The 21470-nt window shown below is 57.7% G+C and overlaps 1 protein-coding gene across 4 annotated transcripts in view; it reads right to left on the bottom strand.

Annotated features, from left to right (window-relative positions):
* Window positions 1-9275: 9275 nt before the first annotated feature.
* Window positions 9276-21470, bottom strand: part of FCRL5 (Fc receptor like 5) — a 40637-nt gene continuing 28442 nt past the window's right edge. For all 4 annotated transcript variants that reach the window (XM_078440708.2, XM_078440710.2, XM_078440709.2 and 1 more), the window contains 8 exons: window positions 20174-20452; window positions 17923-18201; window positions 14957-15235; window positions 14410-14526; window positions 13796-13823; window positions 12764-12846; window positions 12488-12556; window positions 9276-10407 (listed from right to left, as the gene is read on the bottom strand). In XM_078440708.2, the coding sequence (XP_078296834.2) occupies window positions 10283-10407; window positions 12488-12556; window positions 12764-12846; window positions 13796-13823; window positions 14410-14526; window positions 14957-15235; window positions 17923-18201; window positions 20174-20452 (1259 nt within the window). In that variant the 3' untranslated portion in view covers window positions 9276-10282. The remainder of the gene's footprint in view (window positions 10408-12487; window positions 12557-12763; window positions 12847-13795; window positions 13824-14409; window positions 14527-14956; window positions 15236-17922; window positions 18202-20173; window positions 20453-21470) is intronic.

The raw sequence follows: 21470 nt of genomic DNA, 5'->3' as shown, positions 1-21470 counted from the left end.
CCGAGTATGAGGAAGGTATTAATAATAACTGGAATGGCCAGTATTTATATAACTCAAAGGTCATCAGCATTGTAATGAACCAGTCCTGCAAAGGGGTGTGTAAAATGGGGTAGGAGTGGATTGCATTAGTGAGGTTATAGTCCTCCATTTATTGGGTCATCAAGAGAATGGGTTGATGACTTAAAGTGAGTCAACTTCTATTTTTAATTTTTATATTAAACCGTTGGAAAATTTTTTACATGTTTTATTTATTCTTGAGAGAGAGAGAGACAGAGTGTGAGAAGGGGAGGGGCAGAGAGAGAGAGAGAGAGAGAGAGAGAGAGACAGAATCTGAAGCAGGCTCCAGGCTCCGAGCTGTCAGCACAGAACCCGACGTGGGGCTCGAACTCACCAACTGTGAGACCGTGACTTGAGCCGAAGTCGGACGCTCAACCGACTGAGCCACCCAGGTGCCCCTAAAATGGGTCAGGTTGAACCTAAAAAATGACTCAATGTATGGCTGATCATGTTGATAGTGAATGGCCTCAAGTAACCAGTGGACCAAGAAACGTGACTGCTCACTAGTCCCATGAAATTCCAAGTCCCCGATTTAGGTCCAGCTGGCATAACATCAGCCACGGCATTGAATCAGCTTTACCTTGCATTTTATTGCTGTGTGTCTGGTTTTATGCTTCAAATTTTTGTGGTTATTCGAGAAGCAGAAGGCGTAGGGGTTTCGTACTTGCCCACATTTGGGTCGTGTGGTAATCAAATCGTAAATCAACGCTGAGTTCAAAGTTGGCACCGGGAGTTTTTTTTTTTTTTTTTTTTTTTAACGTTTATTTATTTTTGAGACAGAGAGAAACAAAGCATGAACGGGGGAGGGTCAGAGAGAGGGAGACACAGAATCTGAAACAGGCTCCAGGCTCTGAGCTGTCAGCACAGAGCCCGACGCGGGGCTCGAACTCACGGACCGCGAGATCATGACCTGGGCCGAAGTCGCCGCTTAACCGACTGAGCCACCCAGGCGCCCCGGGCACCGGGAGTTTGAAGAGGATCCTGGCGGGAAGGCCTGTGCTTGTGGTGTCAGCGACACCCGGTGGCGCGAGGCGGAACTGCAGCCCCGCTGACCGGTCCCTCCTGGATACGCTCCCCTTTCTAGGGAAGGAGTCTTGACACGGGGTGACCAGCCGTCCCTCGTCTCTGCTGTCCCGTTTGTGTGCACTGCGGCTCTCCGGCCACTGGAAGCAACTATATGGAGAGAAGTGAGCGTCATGTGCCTTTTAGAGGAAGTTTCCAGTTAGGCGTTTCCAAGAACCACGGTGGTCCCACGATGCACGCGGCGTGGCTGGAGTCGCGCCGGACTGATGTTTTGGGGAATCAACGCCCTGCCAGCAGAAGGGCTTAACCAGCATCTGAGCAGACGCTCACGGCGCCCGTCCAGCAGGGGCGGGGACGGGCCCAGGCTCCCGGCTCCCATCGGAAGCTGACCCTCTGGGGAACGGGGCTGGAGGTCTCCTGCCCGGCGGCCAAGTGCATGACGTCAGGGCGTGAGAGCGCCGCGCTAACGTGTCTGGAAGCGGCCCTGACGCTCTGGGGACCTTTTTACAATGAGACGTTGAGCCCGGGCGCCGGCACTCTGACCAAATAGGGCAAAGAAACTGACGTGCCTCTGTGTCAACGAAACTCTGGCCCGTCACCACGGTGCCACCCTTCCACCATCATGGTTGACAAAACACGTGTTCACCGAGGGGCGTGGGCTCCTGAGCCCTGCTCGCCTCTTGCCCCCAGCTGGAAGAAAGCCGCGCGGGTCTGCTCCGGACCCGGCTGCCTCACGTGGGACACGAGGGCAAGTCTGTCACCTTGTGCCTGGTTGTCGCCCGGAGACCGGGCAGAGGCCGGCGCTCCCACCTTCCCCAGCGGCTCTCTTTCCGGATGCTTCTGGGCTTTGACGGTGAGTGCTTGCTGCCCTCCTTCCCTTCCAACGCCGGCACGCTCCCTTGCTGAGAGCTCCCGGAAGGACTGGAAAAGCCCCTCGTGGAGGACTGTCGTCCCTGTGGGCCGAGGCCACCGGTTGCTGTCCCTGCAGACACCCATAAGCGCCATTCTGCCCCGTCAGGCAGCTTTCCGCCTGTCCAGAGCTCTGCCGAGGGCCTTTCCGCCCTCTCATGTAGCTGGCCAGACGGGAGCCACGGTCTGGTTGTGGGCGACAGACTGTGCCAGGGGCTCTGTTACCCAGAGCCAGACTTGGTTTGAAACACTCAGTTTCGACTGTTGTGTATTTGCTTGGTGTGTATTTTTCTCAAGCTTCGTCTCCTTCATTTTGCGCTTGTGGGGAGGAAAAAATCTTGCTCTGAAGCCAGGTGCTTATCGTCACCAGCCCTTCGAGAAAACACTGTTGGTGACGAAGCCTGCCTCACTCACTGGCCACACAGCCGCCACGCGTCCTGCTGTGTGTTGGTCCCTTGAGCCTTGCACCTGTCGTGTTTCCGTGTCCCTGCGAGGGTGCCTGTGCAATCCGTCCCCACCACACGGGGTCACTGGCTGTCAAGGGCCGCATGTAAAGCACAGAACTGTTCTTTTCCTTCTGAAGCTGGTGACCTCGTGAATGTGGCCCAGGCCCAGTGGGACCGAGAGTCTCAGGAGTGTCTGGGGGTCTGACCAGCCTTCCTGTGAGCTATCTCGGCCCCTCCTTCCCTCCCACGGGGCCCCCGGCCCAACTTGCCCTCCTTTCTCTGAAGGCGGCTTTCACCAGCCACTTAAATGTGGGTTTCCTCCTCCCTTGTCCCTGACTTTGGACTTAGCTCCCTTGTGCTTGGATATTCCTGGGCCTCTTTCAGGGCTTTACTGGTTTTTCATCTGGGGACAGAGACGAGGGGCACAAAATAGGCAAGTTACACAATTCAAGAACTCCTGGGGCGCCTGGGTGGCTCCGTCGGTTAAGCGTCCAACTCTTGATTTCAGCCCGGGTCATGATCTCACGGTTCGTGGGTTCGAGCCCCATGTCAGGCTCTGTGCTGACGGTGCGGAGCCTGCTTGGGAGTCTCTCTCTCTCTCTCTCTCTCTCTCTCTCTCTGCCCCTCCCCTGCTCATGCTCTCTCTCTCTCTCTCTCAAAATAAATAAAAATAGTAAAAATAAATTAAAAAAAATTAAATGCTTAAGAAAATTCAAGAACTCCTATAGATGTGACCTGAGGCTTACCAGCAGCTGAGAGTTTTTGTGAAAACCACACAGGCAGTGGCTCTGGGGGAGCTTCCAGGGGGACGGAGGGGAGACCGGGTGGGGAGATGGTGGCCAAAACCTCCGGGTGTCCTTCTCCACTGTTGGTGGGAGCTGGGATCAGTCAGGTCTTGTTTAGGTATGAAACAGGAAGTTTCCGCAATAGGAAGCCTATGTTAGGTTTAGTTTAAAAAGAAAAAAATTTTTTTAATGTTTATTTATTTTTGAGAGAGACAGAGACAGAGCGTGGGGGTGGGGGAGGGGCAGAGAGAGAGGGAGACACAGAATCGGAAGCAGGCTCCAGGCTCCGAGCTGTCAGCACAGAGCCCCACGCGGGGCTCGAACTCGCGAGCTGTGAGATCATGACCTGAGCCGAAGTCGGACGCTCAACCCACTGAGCCACCCACGCGCCCCTAGGTTTAGGTTTTAATAAAAAAAATTCAGAAATCCCTAAAATTTTTGTTTTGCTGGAAGAGAGCAGCGGAATCACTCCTCTGGCACGATGATCCTTCCAGCAAGTCCCCCAGCACCAGGCACTGGGGCCGTTTGACGAGCAAGCTGCCGAATCATTTGTGCAGACCTCCTTCGTTTTCCAAATCAGCTCTAACTTTTACCCTAATTGGCTTCTTATGACATCACAAACTTATGTAAACATCTCACCCTTTACACTATTGGAACACCAAGGTTTTAATGTGTATGATTCTGTAAAAACAAAGGAAGCGTCCTTGCATCAGGGGGGTGGTCTTCTCTTTCTGTGGGTCGTTAGGAGTTTGAGGCGGGAACAAGACGAAAACCAAAATCAAAACCAAAGCGCAAACAAACCAAAGATTTTTCCTTTTTCTTTAAGTCTCGATAGCAGGGACTTTCCTGGTGACGAGTGGTCTTGGCCGCCTGGGGCCGCTGGGTTAGCCGGGTTCTCCGGGGGAACAGAGCCAACGGTCCAGGCAGACCCACCGCCAGAGGGGAAGAGTCGCGTTATGAGGGTTGGCTCGCCATACGCCGAGGCCAGGGAGTCCCCGTCGGCGGGACTGGGGGTGGGAGAAGGCGGGCGCCCCACTCGAGGACGGGTGGATGTGCCCTCCGTCCCCCTGTTTCTTCTTCTGGTGGGGCCTCAACCGATTGGCTGGTGCCCCCAGCGGTGGCGAGGGTGATTTTCGCTCCGTCTACGGATGCAAGTGCTGTCTTCTTCTGGGGACGCTCTCGCAGACGCACGTGGGAATAAGGCTGTGCCAGTTCTCCGGGCCTCGCTCAGCTCAGTCAAGTGGACGCATAAAGCTAACCATCACGGCCGCCATCGGGCCGGGGGGCTTAAACTGCACGCACCCCGTGGGTTCGGGGGCTCTGGGCTCATCCCCTAAGTGGCTGGCGGAGGCTCGGGGGCCTTCGCCCGGGCCTCCCCGAGTGGCCCATCCCTCGCCCACGCCATTTCTCCACAACCACTTTCTTCACATTGACCACAGACGACAGACCAGACCAGAAGAAATGTGGACAAACCGAGTGTCCCGGGGGGCGAGTCTGGGCACCGGATCCCACCGTCCTGCCTCCGTCACAGACACCCCAGCCCGGGACCGAAGCTGCCCAGCAGTGCCGTCGTTTGTCACTGCGGTGACGCGTGCGGGGGCCGGCCAGCACGTGCACACAGGCCCAGCCTGGACATAAAGAGCTTGAGAGCTCCCGGGTCGTCCTGAGGCAGGAGACCACACGGTCCTCCCCGCGGACCCGTCCCCTTGGCAGGGCTGAGCCCCCCGGGGCGGGACAGGCCCTCGTCACAGGGTGTCGGCCGCAGTGGCCTGGTGGCCCCACGCCCGCCCCGTCCGGTCCCTCCTTGGGTTTCCGAGAGGCCTCTCTGGGCCCGTGCGGTCGGAACGTGACCGGGCTTTGGCTGAGCCTTTGTCGTTGTGTGTGTGTACTTGAGCCGGAAGAGGAGGGAGACCGACTTTCGTCACCCCCAGGGCCGTTTGTCATTTTATTTTATTTTATTTTTATTTTATTTTTTTTATTTTTGAGGCAGAGAGAGACAGAGCATGAGCAGGGGAGGGGCAGAGAGAGAGGGAGACACAGAATCGGAAACAGGCTCCAGGCTCTGAGCAGTCAGCCCAGAGCCCGACGCGGGGCTCGAACTCACGGACTGCGAGATCATGACCTGAGCCGAAGTCGGCCGCTTAACCAACTGAGTCACCCAGCCGTCCCCGTTTGTCATTTTAATAAAGGTGACAGGTGCACTGGCATCATCGCTCCCCCCCCCCCCCCCCCCGGGATAAATGTGATCACAGGCAATGGTGCTGTAGCTGCTGCTTGAGGAGCCCTTCCACGCGCCCGGCCCGCTGCGAACACCAGTCCTGCATCGCTCCCAGACTGCTCCGGGAGACCCCGCACCACCTGCCCGTTCCCTGGCCAGCGCCTCGGAGCAGGCCTTGAACTTCGCCGAAAGGCAGGCCTCCTTCAACTTAAAAGCATACATTCCTTTCAGCGCGTGGTCTGGGAGTCTCGGCAAGTATACACAATCACGGAACCCCCCCCCCCCCTCGCGGTCAGGAGAGAACATTCCACCCCTGCCACGAGCTCCCCCGTGCCCACCTTGGGGAGCCCTCCCCCCACCCCGCCAACGCCGGCAGCCGCCGACCTGTCCGCTGCCCCTTGCGAGGACATCGCGAAGACGGGGGCGTGCCGCCTCCAGGGTGTGGAAGTGGCCTCTTTCGCTCGCTGGGACGCGTCCCGGGTTCAGGCCCCTGGTCACACCTGCCGGGAGTCTGGTCCGTTCAGGGCTGCGTGGGATTCCGCCGTGTGCCGTTTGCTCCTTCCATTTATGAGTTTACCGCATCAGGGATATTTGTTTGCGTTGTTTCCAGTTTTTGGTGACTGTAATCAAAACTGCTAAAACCATCCGTGTGCCGGTTTGGGGTGCAAATGGTGGTTTTCGTTTCCCTCGGGCAAGTACACAGGGGGCCGGACGGCTGGCTGGTGCAGTAAGTGTGGGTTTAACTTTATGGGAAACGGCCAAACCGAGAAAACTTTTTTTTTTTTGTTTTTACAATTTGTACATCTTCGTGCTCACCGCAACCATTTGGGGCAGGTGCTCTCGTTGTCCCGCTCTCCAGGCGAGGGCACTAGCACCCCCCCCCCCCGGGTCAGGCGGCCTGCCCAGGGCGCACGCCGGCCCTGCGGCAGATCTGGGGAGCTTGGCCTCAGCCCTCCGGCCCGATGCCATCGCGTCTCGCTCACTGGCGTCTGTCGCTCTCACGCTGCTGCCTTCCCCCGCCTTCCCTCCTCACTCGGGCTGGCCTGGCCCCGCCTTCCTCGGGCCCCTTGTCCGTCAGCGTGCCCACCAGCCGAGCCCCGGTGGGTCCTCTCTCTTCTCCTGGCCTTGATCTTTCCTGCTGCCGGGGGCCGCGAACCCGAGAGCCGCAGGTGCGCCGGGCACCGACACGAGGCCCTCCTCGCTTTTGTCAGTCAGAGCCCCCAGAGAATGCATCTGGAGAAGTCACTCCTTCGCTTCTGTTTCTCTGGAAAATGACCAGATAGCCCCCAAATCACGGAAGTCCGTTCCCGAAGCGCTGAGCACATCCACTCCTACGCCTCCTCCCGGATCACCCTGCTCTCGCGTTAGAAAGGACGCCAAGTGCTCGTTTCGGCAGCACATCCAAAAAAAGGACACCGGGTCATCTTCCACCGTTTTCTCTGGAGCATCTTTGTGGCAGTTCAGCAGCTGCTTCCTTGTAAACGATGAAGCAATAAAGGCAAACGAAACCGCGAGCACGGGCGCCTCACTGCCTGCTCCCGAGAACACCTGCTCCGTGTGTACATAAACACTGTCCCCACCTGTAATCCAGTCAAGCAGCTGTCGCCACTTTTCCTGTTTTGCGGATGAGGTAGCCAGTGCCCGGGGAGGCCAGATGGGGAGCGGTAGGACCTTCGGACTCCAGGTCGATCGTGCTTCACAAATGCCTCTGTCCACACGGGACGGGTGACCCGTGAAGCCTGCCGGGGACGTTGGCCAGGTAGCGAAGAGTGTGGGCACTTCTGGCTCCAACTGACCGATGCGTGGCCTCGGGCAAGTGGGGTACTCTCAGCCTCAGTTTCCCCGTCTGTAAAAGGGACGCTGACGGGTACTTGTTGCACGGACTTCCTGGGAGGGTCGCGTGATTGATGCAGAATGCCTCACGCGCTACCCGATGCTCATGAAAAATAAATAGTAGCTGCTTTTGTGAGTTAGGTCTCTGTCGGGCGGGCAGTACTAACCAGCGGGGCTGAGAGGACGGGAGCGACCACGAGGCTGGCTAGCTGAAATAGAAGAGGTTAAATCAGGAGATGGGGTGCAGGTCAGCGCACTGTCACAGAGGAAGACAGACCTCGGGGAGGCACAGAAAGCACACAGAAAGAGAAAGCAGCTGTGACCCGGGAGCGGTCGACATTCTCTTAACCCCAAACGTGAGGGAGGCCAGGCAGGCACCCGTCCTGTTCGAGGAGACCCCCCCAAATGAGGATTCGTTGTTCTGAGCTGACTGAGGAAAACCCCCAAAGGTCTAGTGGAGGCAAGAGGCCACCGTTATGATCGGGGTGGTGGTTTTCGTGTGTCAATTTGACCGGGCCACAGGGTGCCCGGATATTTGGACGTTGTTCTGGGCGTGTCTGTGAGGGTGTTTCTGGAAGAGGTTAACATCTGGATCGGCTGGAGTGAAGCAGATTGTTCTCCTGAGTGTGGGTGGGCCTCGTCCAATCAGGCGAAGGCCCGGCTGGGACAAAGAGAGCTGAACCTCCTCGGAGTGAGAGGACAACTTCTCTTGCCTGACCAGCTCCGAGTGCGGGCATCAGGCTCCTTCCTGCCTCGGACTCCGACTGAAATGTCGGCTCCTCCGGGCTCTCGAACCCGCTGGCCTTTGGCCTAAAACCTTACCAGCTCTGAGTGCTCAGTTTGCCAACTGCCAATCTCGGGACTCGTCAGCCCCCATAGCCCCACGAGCCTGTTCCTGACAGCAAATGAACACCTATGTCTCTGCATCTCCCTCTGGTTCTGTTTCTCTGGACGACGCTAGTGCACAACTAGGAAAGCTGAGGCGAGAGAGCCCAGCGGGCCGGCCGGCCGCCTGCTCTCCGGGCTGGAACCTGCGGCAGCCCGCCCCAGGGACAGCCTCCGCCTCCAGAGAAGACCCGGGGATCCGACTGGGCGGGGGGAAGGAGGAAGGGAACAGATCCCTGTGCTCAGGCCGTGCACAGGGCCCCGGTAAAGATCTATCATCACCCGCTAACTGGGGAAGCCTGAGGGGTGCTCGGGGAAAATTCCAGCGTTTCCCTAGCTTCTTGTTGGGCCCGTCGTGCTCACCCTTGAAGCCCGCAGCCGGTCAGGGGTGAGGTGGGCAGAAGGAGTATCCGTGCCGACCCCACCACTGCAGGGTGCTCCCCCAGACCCGACGTTCGACCTCTGTGCGGCCTCCTCCCGGGAGCTCCCCGGCAGTGGGGTTTTGTCCCTCGACACTCCAGCTCCAAAGCGGGTCAGAAGGGCAAACATGTCAGAGGCCACTCCAGGTCCCTCGGCACCCGAAGCCGAGAGCCCCTCTCTGCCCCGCTCCCCTCCGCAAGTCACTTCGTCTGAATTCCCTGCCACGCGAGCCCCAGACCCCGCCAGGGCACCACCCCCCCCCCCGCCCCTCCACGCGAGCCCCGCCCCTCCAATGCCCGTGGCAGGTGCTCCGATGGTGGGAGCCAACTGTTCCACCAGGAAAGCCTCAGGGAGGAGCGACGGGGAAGGGAAATGTTTTCACTGCAAAATCCCCGCCCGCCTCCTCCAGGTCTTGCCGGGCTCCCTCCCGAGCCCCTGGTGGCGGGAGGGGGGCCGGCCCGGGCGGCGCCCCTCAACCGACACCCGGGGTCCGACGCGCTCCGGGCTCCACCCTCAATGTCTTAGTTAAAAAAATGAAATCTCAGATAAGTTAACAGAATGATACAACCTATGCCGTATGCCCTTCTCTGCATTCACCAGTTGTGGGTTTTGCCACGTTTGTGCTCTCTCTGTACACACACACGCACACACAAATGCACGCTAAGACAAACACACTCGAACACAGACGCTAACGTGCACGTGAAAAAATGTTTACTGAATCACTTCAAGGTATTTCAGGTATTTTCAAATATTCTTAAAGTAATGCCAGGTTATTGACTCAACAGTATCAGTAATATATAGTTCATATTCAGTTTTCCCTAACTGCCTCCGAAGTTTCTCCTGTGGCTTTTTCTTGACCCAGAACCCGGTCGAGGTTCCCACCTGTCGGGCCTCCTCCGTCCCCCCGATGCTCTGAGGTGCCTCTGTCGGAATGTGCAGGTCTCCTCACGGGGATCAGGGCGAGCCTCCCGACAGGAGCTCTGGGCAGGTGAGACGCGTTCCTGCACCCACACCGGAGGGCTCACGGGAAGGGGATGTGAGCCCACTGGCAGGGGTGTGGGCCTGCATGCAGGGGAGAAGCTCTCGTGCTGTCAGGGGCTGACCTTAACGTCCCAGGCAGGTGGGGGGCAGGAAATGCAGCCCCATGGTGTGGAGGGAGGTCCACAGCCAGCTGCGCCCGTCCCCACTTGGTAGAGTGCCACGGTAGCCCCACCAGACGGAAGAGCGCTGAAGAAAGGAGCTGCAGGGGAGCAGGTGTCCGCGGCGGGGGGGGGGGGGGGGGCAGGTGTCCAGGGGGAGCAGGTGTCTACGGTGGAGGTCTCTACAGGTGACGGGTGTCCACAGGAAGGGGGCAGGTGGCCTCCTCGAAGTCCCGGAGCAGGCTCCACTAGGAGCGGCTGGCGTGTGCACGGGAGTGGGACCCAGAACAGGGACCGTGGCCGAAGTCCGCTAAGGAAGCCAGGGGACGGGATGGCCCCGGGGGGAGCAACGTGTCACCAGACAGAGAGCCCGTGAGGTGCACGGACTTTCACTTGCGAAACGGCAGCGTCCCACAGTCCCGTGCTCCGGTCACACCGAGGGCAGAGGCCAGGGGACGGGGCCTGGACCCGTTCAAGTCACCCCATGCCGATGTCCTTGCCCCAGCATGGCTTGGGACGCAGGGCGTGTGTGTGGACTCAGCTTTGAGGAGCCACGGAGGCCGAGGGTCATGCCACCTTCACCTGGGAGTAGATGACAGATGAGCCCGGGGGGTCGGAAGGCCGGTGGCTGGCGGCCTGGCCGTGGGAGGGCAGGTGGGTCCGGAGGAGCCCTAACACGGAGTCCGGGTTCGCTGAGGGAGGAAGAGTACCGGTCAGCCGGCAAAGGAGGCCCGGAGCTCCCCGCGCCCCAGCCCCCGTGTCCCCGTGTCCCCGTCCCACCCTGGCGCCTCTCCCCACCCACGCGGCAGCCGCCTGTACCGCCGGGGCCCTCTCCTGAGCCCTTCGCCTCTGGCCGGCCCGGCCCCTCCTTGGCCTCACTTCCCACTCTGCTCCCCACGCCGCTCCCTGGGTCCCCGCGAGCAGGAACCTCCCTCTAATCTTGTGAGTGCTTTGAGCGCAGGCCCCTGACCGAGCGGGGCGCTGTGCCCCTCTGTGGCCTCGGACGGGTGGCTGCCACTTCTGCCCTGGTGGTCTTGTCCACGGGGTGGGAGCGGTAACGTCACCCGCCTCCAGGGTTACTGTGACCTCACGTGAGCTCACGTGTGCGTGCACACCTTCCAGCGTCTGTCACGTGTCGCGTGTCTGCTGTGTGCCAGGTACGGTGCAGACGCACACGTGTGCACGCTTATGGCGTATTCACGTGTAGCACTTAAAACTACTTGGCACACAGGGACTTCGGAACACGTGTGGATGGGACGTCAGACGTTATCGTTACTTGCACACGGTCTTAAGCTGGAACGGAATAGGGCAGTCTGCAAGCAGGCTCTGTCCTCGTGGCTCGGTGTGGCCCTCCAGGCTTCCTGGAGCCACACCGAGGAGCAGAGCTCAGTCGGGAGCTGGGACTCCGGAGACAGACCGTTCAGTGATGTGCTTGCTTTGCGACTTCGGGCCAGTCGTTTCAGGTCCTCTGCCTTAGTTCCCTCGTTTCCAAGATTGAGGGAAGACAGTACTCGCCTCAAAGGGGGTTGTGAGCGGGTGTGAGTCCCTGTGTTACAGGTGCGCCATTGAACCAAGAATGGGCACAAACACGGTTCATCTGACTTTATACAAGAGGATCGGAAGACCAGAGAGGGAAGCAGAACGGCTAGAGTCACACAGCACTCTTTACGGAGCGCAGCTGGGAGCGGGTTGTCTCCCTGACGCCGGAGGGGTTGGGCTGGGACCGGTCCTGGCAGACCACTCACGAGCGGGCAACGACACAGCCAGACCACCAGCAGTCAGTCACCCTCAAAGCTGCTGTAATGGCATTTCCGCATCTGCTCTCTCACCCCTATGAGACAGTGTGGGGGTGCAGAATAATGCCCCCAAGATGTCCATGTCCTGATTCCCGGAACCTGTGAGTGTGACCTCACAAAAAGGGACTCTGCAGATGTGATTAAGATTAAGGATCGGGCCGCCTGGGGGGCTCCGCCGGTTAAGCGTCAGACCTCAGCTCAGGTCGTGATCTCGAGGTTCATGAGTTCGAGTCCCGCGTCAGGCTCTGTGCTGACAGCTAGGAGCCTGGAGCCTGCTTGGGATTCTGTGTCTCCCTCTCTATCTGCCCCTTCCGTGCTCATGTTCTCTCTCTCTCTCCCTCTCCCTCTCTCTCTCTCTCTCTCTCAAAATAAATAAACATTAAAAAAAAAAAGATTAAGGGGAAATGATTCTGAATTAATCCAGGTGGGACTTTGAGAACTTTAAATCAGAGAACGTTTCCCAGATGCACCCAGAGGGAGACCTGACTTGGGACAAAAGGTCAGAGATGTAGCACTTTGAAGACCGAGGAGGGGGTGTCCTTGAGAAGCAGGAAAGGGTAAGGAAATACTTTCTCCCCCGGGGCCTCCAGAAAGGAGCGTGGCCCAGGGAGACGCCGGTCTGACTTCTCCTCCCCCCCACCCCCCACCCCTCCGGAGCTCCTGGCCATTTGCCACGACGGCAGTAGAAATCGGACAGAGGCAGGACAGGGACAGTAGCCCTGTGTCCCGAGACAGCTGCGAGTGCAGAAGCCCTGATGGCGTAGCCGGTCCTCAGGCCATCCCGCGGCGTCCCTGGTGAATGGCAGAGCGGCACCGCACGGTGGGCCCGGGGACCCCAGCAGGGCAGGCGGGTGCCGGTGAGGGCGACCCTGCGTGAGGGCGGCTCCGCGCCCGGTCTGCCCCAGACCTGCCCGCAGGACGGAGGAGGGGCCGCGCGCGGCCAGCGCTGTCAGAGCCCAGGGTCCCCAGGTCTTACCTGCAGGTCTGCTCCCCTGCGGAATCCTCTGGACTTCCGAGTACACAACTTCTCCTCCTTTCGGATTTACTGGAAAGAGATTGCAGTTTGAGAGACTGCCAGGCTCTTGCCTCTGGTCTGAGTTACTTCCTCCTCCCCCAGCTGGAGTTCGCTCTCTGCAGGGACACGTGTCCCCCGGGCATCCGCACGGCCCCCCCCCCCCCCCGTCCTCTGCTGCCCCACCCCTGCCGGACCAGCCCCGGCTCGCTGCCCAAACAGGGGCACCTCGCTCCTCACCATTGCTGTATACTGGCTGCAGTTCCAGCCAGGCTGGTGCATTGTGGTAGATGGGCTCTCGGACGTCGGAGTCTGAAGGGCTCCTGTGGGACAGAAACGGCCGTGTCTCCCAGGAGCCCTGATGAAGGAGCCAACGTAATAATCGAGCCCCGTTGGCAGGTCTTTGGGCAAGGTGGCTGCCAAGCCCGGAGACACAGACGACCGCGTCCCGGGTGGTTTGCTGCTGTGAACGAGCACGTTACAAATCGCAACATGTTCCCGGACGTGGTGGGCACGTGACACTACCGGGCACTGTGCTGATGCTTGTAACAGTGTCAGGGCGATCTATTATCATCCTTCTCTTATAGACGGAGACAATGGTGGTTCCGAGAGAGAAAGTGACTTGCTCAAGACCGCGTAACTAGACAGGGCGAACTAGAACCTGGCTCCAAAGCCTCCCCTCTCAGAGAGATCCACATCTCAGAGGAATCAGTCATGATGAGCACTCAGGAACTCCCCATGGTCAGGATGCTGCCGCCATGGGCTCGCCCGGAGAGGGTCTTGAGCTGCGGCATGCCTCCCGAGGTCAGCCGCCGGGATCCAAGATGGGAAACCTTCTTCACCGGCTCCGCGTCTGGCTGGCGGACCGCTTCTCTGGACGGCCAAGTCGCGTGACTCCATCTCCTCGGCTGTCCCCACGGCAGGTGTGGGTTAGGTTGCTCACATTCAGAGATTTCCAGGCCGGCTGAGCTAAGATTAGCTTCGGGCATGGATGGATCCAGTATTTACAGCGGTCACACAGACAGCCAAGGCAACCATGGTGCAGGGTGCAAGTTAATAAATGAAAAGGAACTGGCCCTTGACGCAAGGAGGCCCAGGTAGCTAAGGCAGCAGTGAATTGCTACCTGGGAATTGCCTTGACCTACGCCAAGGGAGACCACAGTGTGCAGGAGGCACAACCTGTCTGCGTCCTTAGCGGTCACCAGACCCAGGTCAACTTTTATCCCCTGCGGGCATCTCCCGGAGCACACGAGATCATAGCCCGGGTCTTACCTGGAGGGGTCAGAGGTCGGCCTTCCTCCTGCAAAGGAAAGCAGAGCATTTGGAGCCACGGGAGGAGGGGGCCTTGCCCGGGAGCACGGCCGCAGGGAGGGGCAGGCTCCACGAGGCGAACCCTTCTCTGCTAAGCCTGAGGGAGGCGGCAGATGGCATGAAAATTCCTGAGCCTGGCTTCCAGAGGGGCCGAGTTGCAATGTGAAAGGGGGCTCCGTAAAGAGCAACGCTCGACGGCTGCAGGGGGGAAGCAGACCTGATGGGTGTGACAACACTGCCCGTTGAGACACTCAGCAAGTCACGAGGCCCCACTGGGTTTCTGTCCCCACTCCCGTTTCTCGGTCTTCCTTCTCTTCCTCCCAATCCTTGGGGACCTCGTAAGGGTGGAGAGGGGAGTGCACGCAAGGGTATGGTGCTGGATAAACTCCTCTCCTCTGGGCATCTTCCACGCACTAGGGCTATTTGGGGAACTCTGTGTTTGTGAAGAGGAATTCCGGGGGACCAGGAGGGGAAGAGGGGGGACCGGGATGGTGGTGGGGGCAGCAGCTGAGAGCTCAGCATGAGCCTGAGGGGACAGGACGGGGAGGGCAGGGGCTCCCGCAGAGGTGACCCACCTGCTTTCCTTGGGAGCCGGCAATATAACAGCAGGGCCACGACCCCAAAGCCCAGGGTGCTGAACAGCCCCCCGGTGACGCCCGTAGCAATGGGGCCACTTCTGCTCCCGGTCAGCCCTGGAGAGGAGATCCTGCGCATGAGCTGGAGGGAGAGGCTCGTAGCCTTGATCTGCCCTGACCCCTGGAGATGGTGCCCGGGCCTGGAGGAGGAGGGGAAGAATCTGGGGAGCCAGGACTCCCGAGGCAGCAGCACAGGAGACGGCTCTTCTCTTTGAGAGGAAGCTCCTGTCTGCGGCTGGGGCAAGCGTGGGGGGCCAGGGTGGACAGAGCCCATCAGTGAGCGCTAAAGTCAATGATCCTCTCGGGCCTCCTGCTCCCACTCAGGTACCAGCACTCCAGAAACACTTCAGAAAATGACAAGTTAGAGAACTCCCAGCTTTGCGCACCTGCCCCTGAGAACGTCCTGGTCAAACATCAGCAGGGGTACCAGAACATCCTTGGAGGAAATATTCTGTCCACATCTGTGGCCTGGGAACAGGAAACTTACCTGACATGCTGAGTGGCACCGCCTCGCTGCGCCGGGCCCCCAGGCCGTTGTCGGCCTCGCAAGAGTAGTTTCCAGAATGTTCTGCGGTCAGAGACAGGTTGAGGGACGCTCCTCCTCCAGAGGGGGCCGAGCTGTTCCCCAGGGGGACGTCCTCGTGATAAAACCGGTACAGGATGGGGGGAGAGCCCCTCTGGGCCTCGCAGTGAAGCTCCACCATGTCTCCCACCTTGGCCTGGGCCCCGGGCGCCCTGAGGGTGAGGGTGGGGTGCGATGCTGGGACTGAGGGAGACAAAAGCCAACAGAAGTTCCTACTTCTAATGTATCCGTAAAGGAGCAGTAATTATAAACAAATGGCAGAAGTCAGATCTTGATCTTGGAAAACAGGCTGCAACTCTGACGGCAGACAAAGCTAACGACCTTAATCTACAAATGCACAAAATACCCAATAGAAAAGTGTGAAAGGGTATGAATCACTAAAAACTTGAAATAGCCAATGAACAATTGTTTTCGTTACTAATTAAAGACGTACAAATGAAAACACCCATCAGATGGGCAAAACTTAAAAGGACAGACGATACTGATAGAGTTATGGAGAAACAGGTGCCTTGAGATGCTCTAGGCGGGAACGCAAATTTGAGACACTTTCTTGCACGGCGATTTGGCCACACCTGCCAAGTTCAAAACGCACATCAACTTTGACCCAAAAATCTACCTCTAAGACTGCTGCCTTTAGGGATACTGACATCAGATGTGCAAAGGTCTTTGTGCAAGGATTTCTATGCTAGAATTTTTATAATAGCTAAAAACTAGAGGTAGCCTGGTTGGCTGACTAAAGAAACACAAGAGATAGCCAAGATCTATTTTTTAAAGTAAAGCCAAGATGTATGTTTTAAGTGAAAAACGCAAGTTGCATCATTACGTATAATCTGATGCTGTGAAAAATTTTATACTTTTATATTTATAACACATTTGAATACTTCTAGAAAAATGCCCATGAAACTATTAACAGTGCTTATATCTTGGAAGTACACGGACATAAAAGTGTGTGGCTGCAGGTGGAGACCTTCACTTTTTATGTTCTCCCTGCTGTACCGTCGGTTTTCTTACGAAGATTTATGCATCCCTTCAGAATAACGAATTGTTAACAACTCGAAAGTTGTGCTGAAACACGGCCACGAAGGATGAAGGAATGCCACGGTGGAGACCAGGGCAGGCCCACGGAAGCCCGGCTTTCCCATCGCTAGCTGTGTGCAGACTGCCTGCTTCCCACCTCTTGAGTCTCATCTGGCTCTCCTGCGAATTGGGGATAACGGCGGTTTATCTCCAAGATGAAATGGGATCTCGCACGCCAACTACTAAGCACAGGGCCAGGCACATGCAAGGGCTCGGTGAGGATGATGATGAGGACAATGACAAGGACAATGATGGCGGTGGTGGTGAGAAATCTCTCCCTTTCCCGCAGTTCTCTGTGATCGGTACCCTTGTCGCAGAGCTAAGACATAACTCACGGAGTCCAGGCAAGGAGTCCCTCAGGTGTGATGGCAGCAGCAGAAATAGCCTGCATCGTGTGAAAGAATCATAGAAACAAAGGCACGAAGGTGAGCAGAACGTCAGGAATACTGAGTATGGCGGGCACGATGCGCGGTCCGCTGTGTTGTGAAGAGAGAGGGAGTGGCATTTAGCTCACGTTACACGCCTGCATGGTGGATCTGAGAGGTAAGTGTGTAAGAGTCTCTGGAGTTTCTCCTTTTGAATAGCTCCTTCCAGGAAACTTCGAGTCCAAAATACTCCACAGTCACTGTGCACCAAAATCATAGAATTTTAGGGCTGGGGATGACCACAATGGCCATCTAGTCTGATTTTCCCACTTTATGGGCGTGGATATCGAGGTCAACGTACGGGGAAATATGCTCGGCCAAGGTCATGCGGCTAGTTGCCTCCAGAGCTGAGACCAGAACGCTCACCTCTATGGCCCTTAGCATACTTGTGCTACCCTCCCCCGGGTCCCCCGAACAGGAGGTCGGAGGTTCGGTCTGTAGGGCTGTCACAACTGGTTCAGAGCTCACAAGAAGCCATTTCCCTTTGGATTCAACAATGAATGGCAAGTGGTCAGAGGGCAGCATGGAGAACGGAGGAATTTGGTGGAGGGTGGCTCGTGGCATCCGTGCTGTCCTGTTCTAACCTCTCTGTGCTGCTCTCCCGCGGCCCCACTGCTTTAAGATTCACTTTGTAAAAAAAAAAAACAAACGTGGACTGGTTGTGTCTCCTAAAAGGCCACGCACAGAGCTAATGTTAATATGGAGTTTTTAATATGGAAGTCGGAGGCGTATTTATATTCCTGGTAATAAAGAAGTATAAGAATAGGGGCACCTGGGTGGCTCAGTCGGTTAAGCGTCCGACTTCAGCTCAGGTAATGATCTCACGGTCGGTGAGTTCCAGCCCCGCGTCAGGCTCTGGGCTGATGGCTCAGAGCCTGGAGCCTGTTTCAGATTCTGTGTCTCCCTCTCTCTGACCCTCCCCCGTTCATGCTCTGTCCCTCTCTGTCTCAAAAATAAACGTTAAAAAAAAAAAAAAAAAGAAGCATAAGAGTAAAGGCTTGGGGGGGGTGGGTCAGGAGAGAAAAACCCGGACAAGGAACAGCCAAACCTGTTTCTGGAGCAGAGAGACCCATAGTCTCCCTTTGTAATCTTAACCACAGATCAGAATATAGTCTATGGTGTAAAAACCCTTTGCATTTTTAGTGAGGAGTTTCGATGCCACTGAGGAAGACCGCTTGGGCTGGGTGGCCACGAAGGTCCAGGTTCTTGTAGGGGAAACCACAGGGAGGATCCTGGATGCGCAGAGGGAGGCTGTGGCAGCAGGAAGTAGTGGGGGCCCGAGCCGTCCCGGCAGCCGGGGGGAGGACCTCAGCTCCCCTCCGGTGGCCGGTCCTTGCCTGTGCTGCTGGTGGGGCAGGACGAACTCACCGATGACGCTGAGTGACACCACCTCACTGCGCTGAGCTCCCAGGCCATTGTTGGCCTCGCAGGAGTAGTTTCCAGAATGTTCTGTAGTCAGAGACAGGTAGAAAGACGTTCCTCCCCCAGAGGGGGCCGAGCTGCTCCTCAAGGGGACGTCCTCGCGATAAAACTGGTACAGGATGGGGGGAGAGCCCCTCTGGGCCTCACAGCGAAGCTCCACCACGTCCCCCTCCACGGCCTGGGCCCTGGGCGTCCTGACGGTGAGGACGGGGCGGGACGCTGGGACTGAGGGAGGAAAACAGTTAACCATCAGTTCATGCTGTTTGAACATCTCTCTCCACAGGAAAGACGTTTCAAACCAGAAACTGTTTTCCTCGGTCTTTAGTGACCTTGTGACATTATCAGAGCCCAGTGATGATTTCCTCAGATCTGAGGACACAGTAAGATCCGTGTGGTGCTGTATCCAGTTCAGAGAACTGGGATACACAGTCTCCAGTGTGTTTGGGGGCCTGAAGGCAAAGGTTACAGGGACTGCCGAGAAGTCAGGAGACAGTTGGGGGAAAGGAGGGACAGGAGACCCGTGACTCACACAGCCAGGGACGTCACGGAGCCTGGGCCGCGTCGGAAACGAGGTCCACAGAGAATGGGTACTGATCACCTTATTAGCTCATTTCATAGTCCAAAATTAATGGAGCACTGAGTAAGTCCCAGGAAGTGCGCCATGTGCTAGGGATTCAAGAACGAGAAAGACCCCGTCCCAGCCCTCCCGAAGCCTCAATCCAGGGGACGGGATAGGCAGCGATCACGTGAACGGCAGGTGCAGAACGAACACAGCGATGACTGATACAAAGTGGAGACTAATGTGCTGTGAAATGTGTCATCCCAGGGACCCGGTCTTGCAGGGGCTGGTCAGGGAACGCTTCCTCACAGGGACATCTGAAATCAACCAGGTGAAGAGGAAAATGCAGAGCGTGCCCGGCAGGCAGACAGCATGTGCAAAGGCCCTGAGTTGGAAGAAGGCTAGAGCCCTGGAATTACTGTAACAAGGTGGCAGCAGCAGTGAGAGGCGGTCTGAGGGGTGGCATGAGTAGGAGAGGGAGGCTGGGCTCGAGGAGCCTCGGGGAGGACACTGACCCCCCTTCACACAGCCGCAGGAAGTCGCTAAGTGTATCTGTACAGGGCTGTGAGGTAATCCGATTGGTCCTGACTCATCATGCTAAATAAATGTCCGGGGAAAGGTCCTAGAGAGAGGGAGACGCTGGGAGAGGAGGAGGAGGACAGAAAGGGCTAATCGGTGTGCAAATGTCGGGAATGCGAGAAAGACAGAATCCAGGGATCAGGTGGAGACTCACGGAGAGCAGAGGCCTCTCCTCTGGGCCTTAGGCAGAGGACGGAGGGGTCACCGTGTGGGCACCAAGACAAGCGATATGGCGGTGGAGTCGGGGGCCAGCGTCCGGGAGGGAGCGGACAGGTCGGTGAACTGGGGCTCTGCTGGGGTCTGAGGACAGTGGTGGCCAGAGGGGTTGAAGCAGCAAGCAGGGCAGGTTGTTGGAGTGGCGCGTGTACAGGGGGGTGCAGGCTGGCGTGGGGCAGGTGACGAGGCGTGGTGTCCAGTCGCCAGCGGCTACACATCAGAGCCATGGCCTGATGGCAGGATGGAGGGCAGAGCTGTGGGTGAGATGCTGCCCTGCGGGGAAAGGGGCATCTCGGGGAGGCCAGCCCGCGACGGGGCCAGGTGCACACACTGGGACACGGTGGTCCAGCCCCAGGCAATAGGGGCGGGGACAAAGTCGGGAGAAGCTCTGGCAAGTCTCGTAGCCAGAGCTCCGGGAGGGGGCCGGAGGAGCCAGAGAGAAGTTCAAGGGCCAGTGAGACAGTGAGGCGGCCTTTGTCCTGATGGACAGACAGAGGAAACCCCACCCCAGCCTCTTCTGGGCTGAGACGCGCCCACGTCAAGTGTCCTTTCCTGCCCATCATTGCGGACCAGGATGCGATCTGTGGTTTGAAAGCCTTTACTTCTACGTGAGGGCGTTCTTGGTCACAGTGGCTGCAGGATGGCTTCTGGGGAACACACAGCAAGGGGAAGGTGCAGGTTCCTGGAAATGGAGAGTCCAGACCTCCCAGATGGAGGCTGTGCGGGCAGGGCCTGCTGTGATGTCATAGCAAACGGCCCCGTGGCACCTCCGGCCTGGGCCGCCGGGAAAGTTGGGGGCACGGTCGGCCCCTGGTTGTGCTGTCGTTAGAAGACTCAACTCACCTGTGACGTTGAGTGACACTGTCTCACTGCGCCGGGCCCCCAGGCCATTATCAGCCTCACAGGCATATTTTCCAGAATGTTCTGCGGACAGGGGGAGTTTGAAGGATGCTCCTTCTCTGTTGTGGACCCTGCTGCTCCCCAGGGCGTTGTCCTCGTGATAAAACCGGTACAGGATGGGGGGAGAGCCCCTCTGGGCCTCACAGCGAAGCTCCACCACGTCCCCCTCCATGGCCTGGGCCCTGGGCGTCCTGACGGTGAGGACGGGGCGGGACGCTGGGACTGAGGGAGGAAAAACAGTTAACCATCAGTTCATGCTGTTTGAACATCTCCCTCCACAGGAAAGACGTTTCAAACCAGAGCCTGTTTTCCTCGGTCTTTAGTGACCTTGTGACATTATCAAAGCCCAGTGATGATTTCCTCAGGTCTGAGGACACAATAAGGTCCATGTGGTGCTGTATCCAGTTCAGAGAACTGGGATACACAGTCTCCAGTGTGTTTGGGGGCCTGAAGGCAAAGGTTACAGGGACTGCCGAGAAGTCAGGAGACAGTTGGGGGAAAGGAGGGACAGGAGACCCGTGACTCACACAGCCAGGGACGTCACGGAGCCTGGGCCGCGTCGGAAACGAGGTCCACAGAGAATGGGTACTGATCACCTTATTAGCTCATTTCATAGTCCAAAATTAATGGAGCACTGAGTAAGTCCCAGGAAGTGCGCCATGTGCTAGGGATTCAAGAACGAGAAAGACCCCGTCCCAGCCCTCCCGAAGCCTCAATCCAGGGGACGGGATAGGCAGCGATCACGTGAACGGCAGGTGCAGAACGAACACAGCGATGACTGATACAAAGTGGAGACTAATGTGCTGTGAAATGTGTCATCCCAGGGACCCGGTCTTGCAGGGGCTGGTCAGGGAACGCTTCCTCACAGGGACATCTGAAATCAACCAGGTGAAGAGGAAAATGCAGAGCGTGCCCGGCAGGCAGACAGCATGTGCAAAGGCCCTGAGTTGGAAGAAGGCTAGAGCCCTGGAATTACTGTAACAAGGTGGCAGCAGCAGTGAGAGGCGGTCTGAGGGGTGGCATGAGTAGGAGAGGGAGGCTGGGCTCGAGGAGCCTCGGGGAGGACACTGACCCCCCTTCACACAGCCGCAGGAAGTCGCTAAGTGTATCTGTACAGGGCTGTGAGGTAATCCGATTGGTCCTGACTCATCATGCTAAATAAATGTCCGGGGAAAGGTCCTAGAGAGAGGGAGACGCTGGGAGAGGAGGAGGAGGACAGAAAGGGCTAATCGGTGTGCAA

Source organism: Panthera onca, chromosome F1 (assembly GCF_046562875.1).
Source record: "Panthera onca isolate mPanOnc1 chromosome F1, mPanOnc1 haplotype 2, whole genome shotgun sequence".
NCBI classification, from domain to species: domain Eukaryota; kingdom Metazoa; phylum Chordata; class Mammalia; order Carnivora; family Felidae; genus Panthera; species Panthera onca.
Note: the sequence above shows the minus strand (reverse complement) of the source record. Positions and strands in the feature narration are given on the sequence as shown.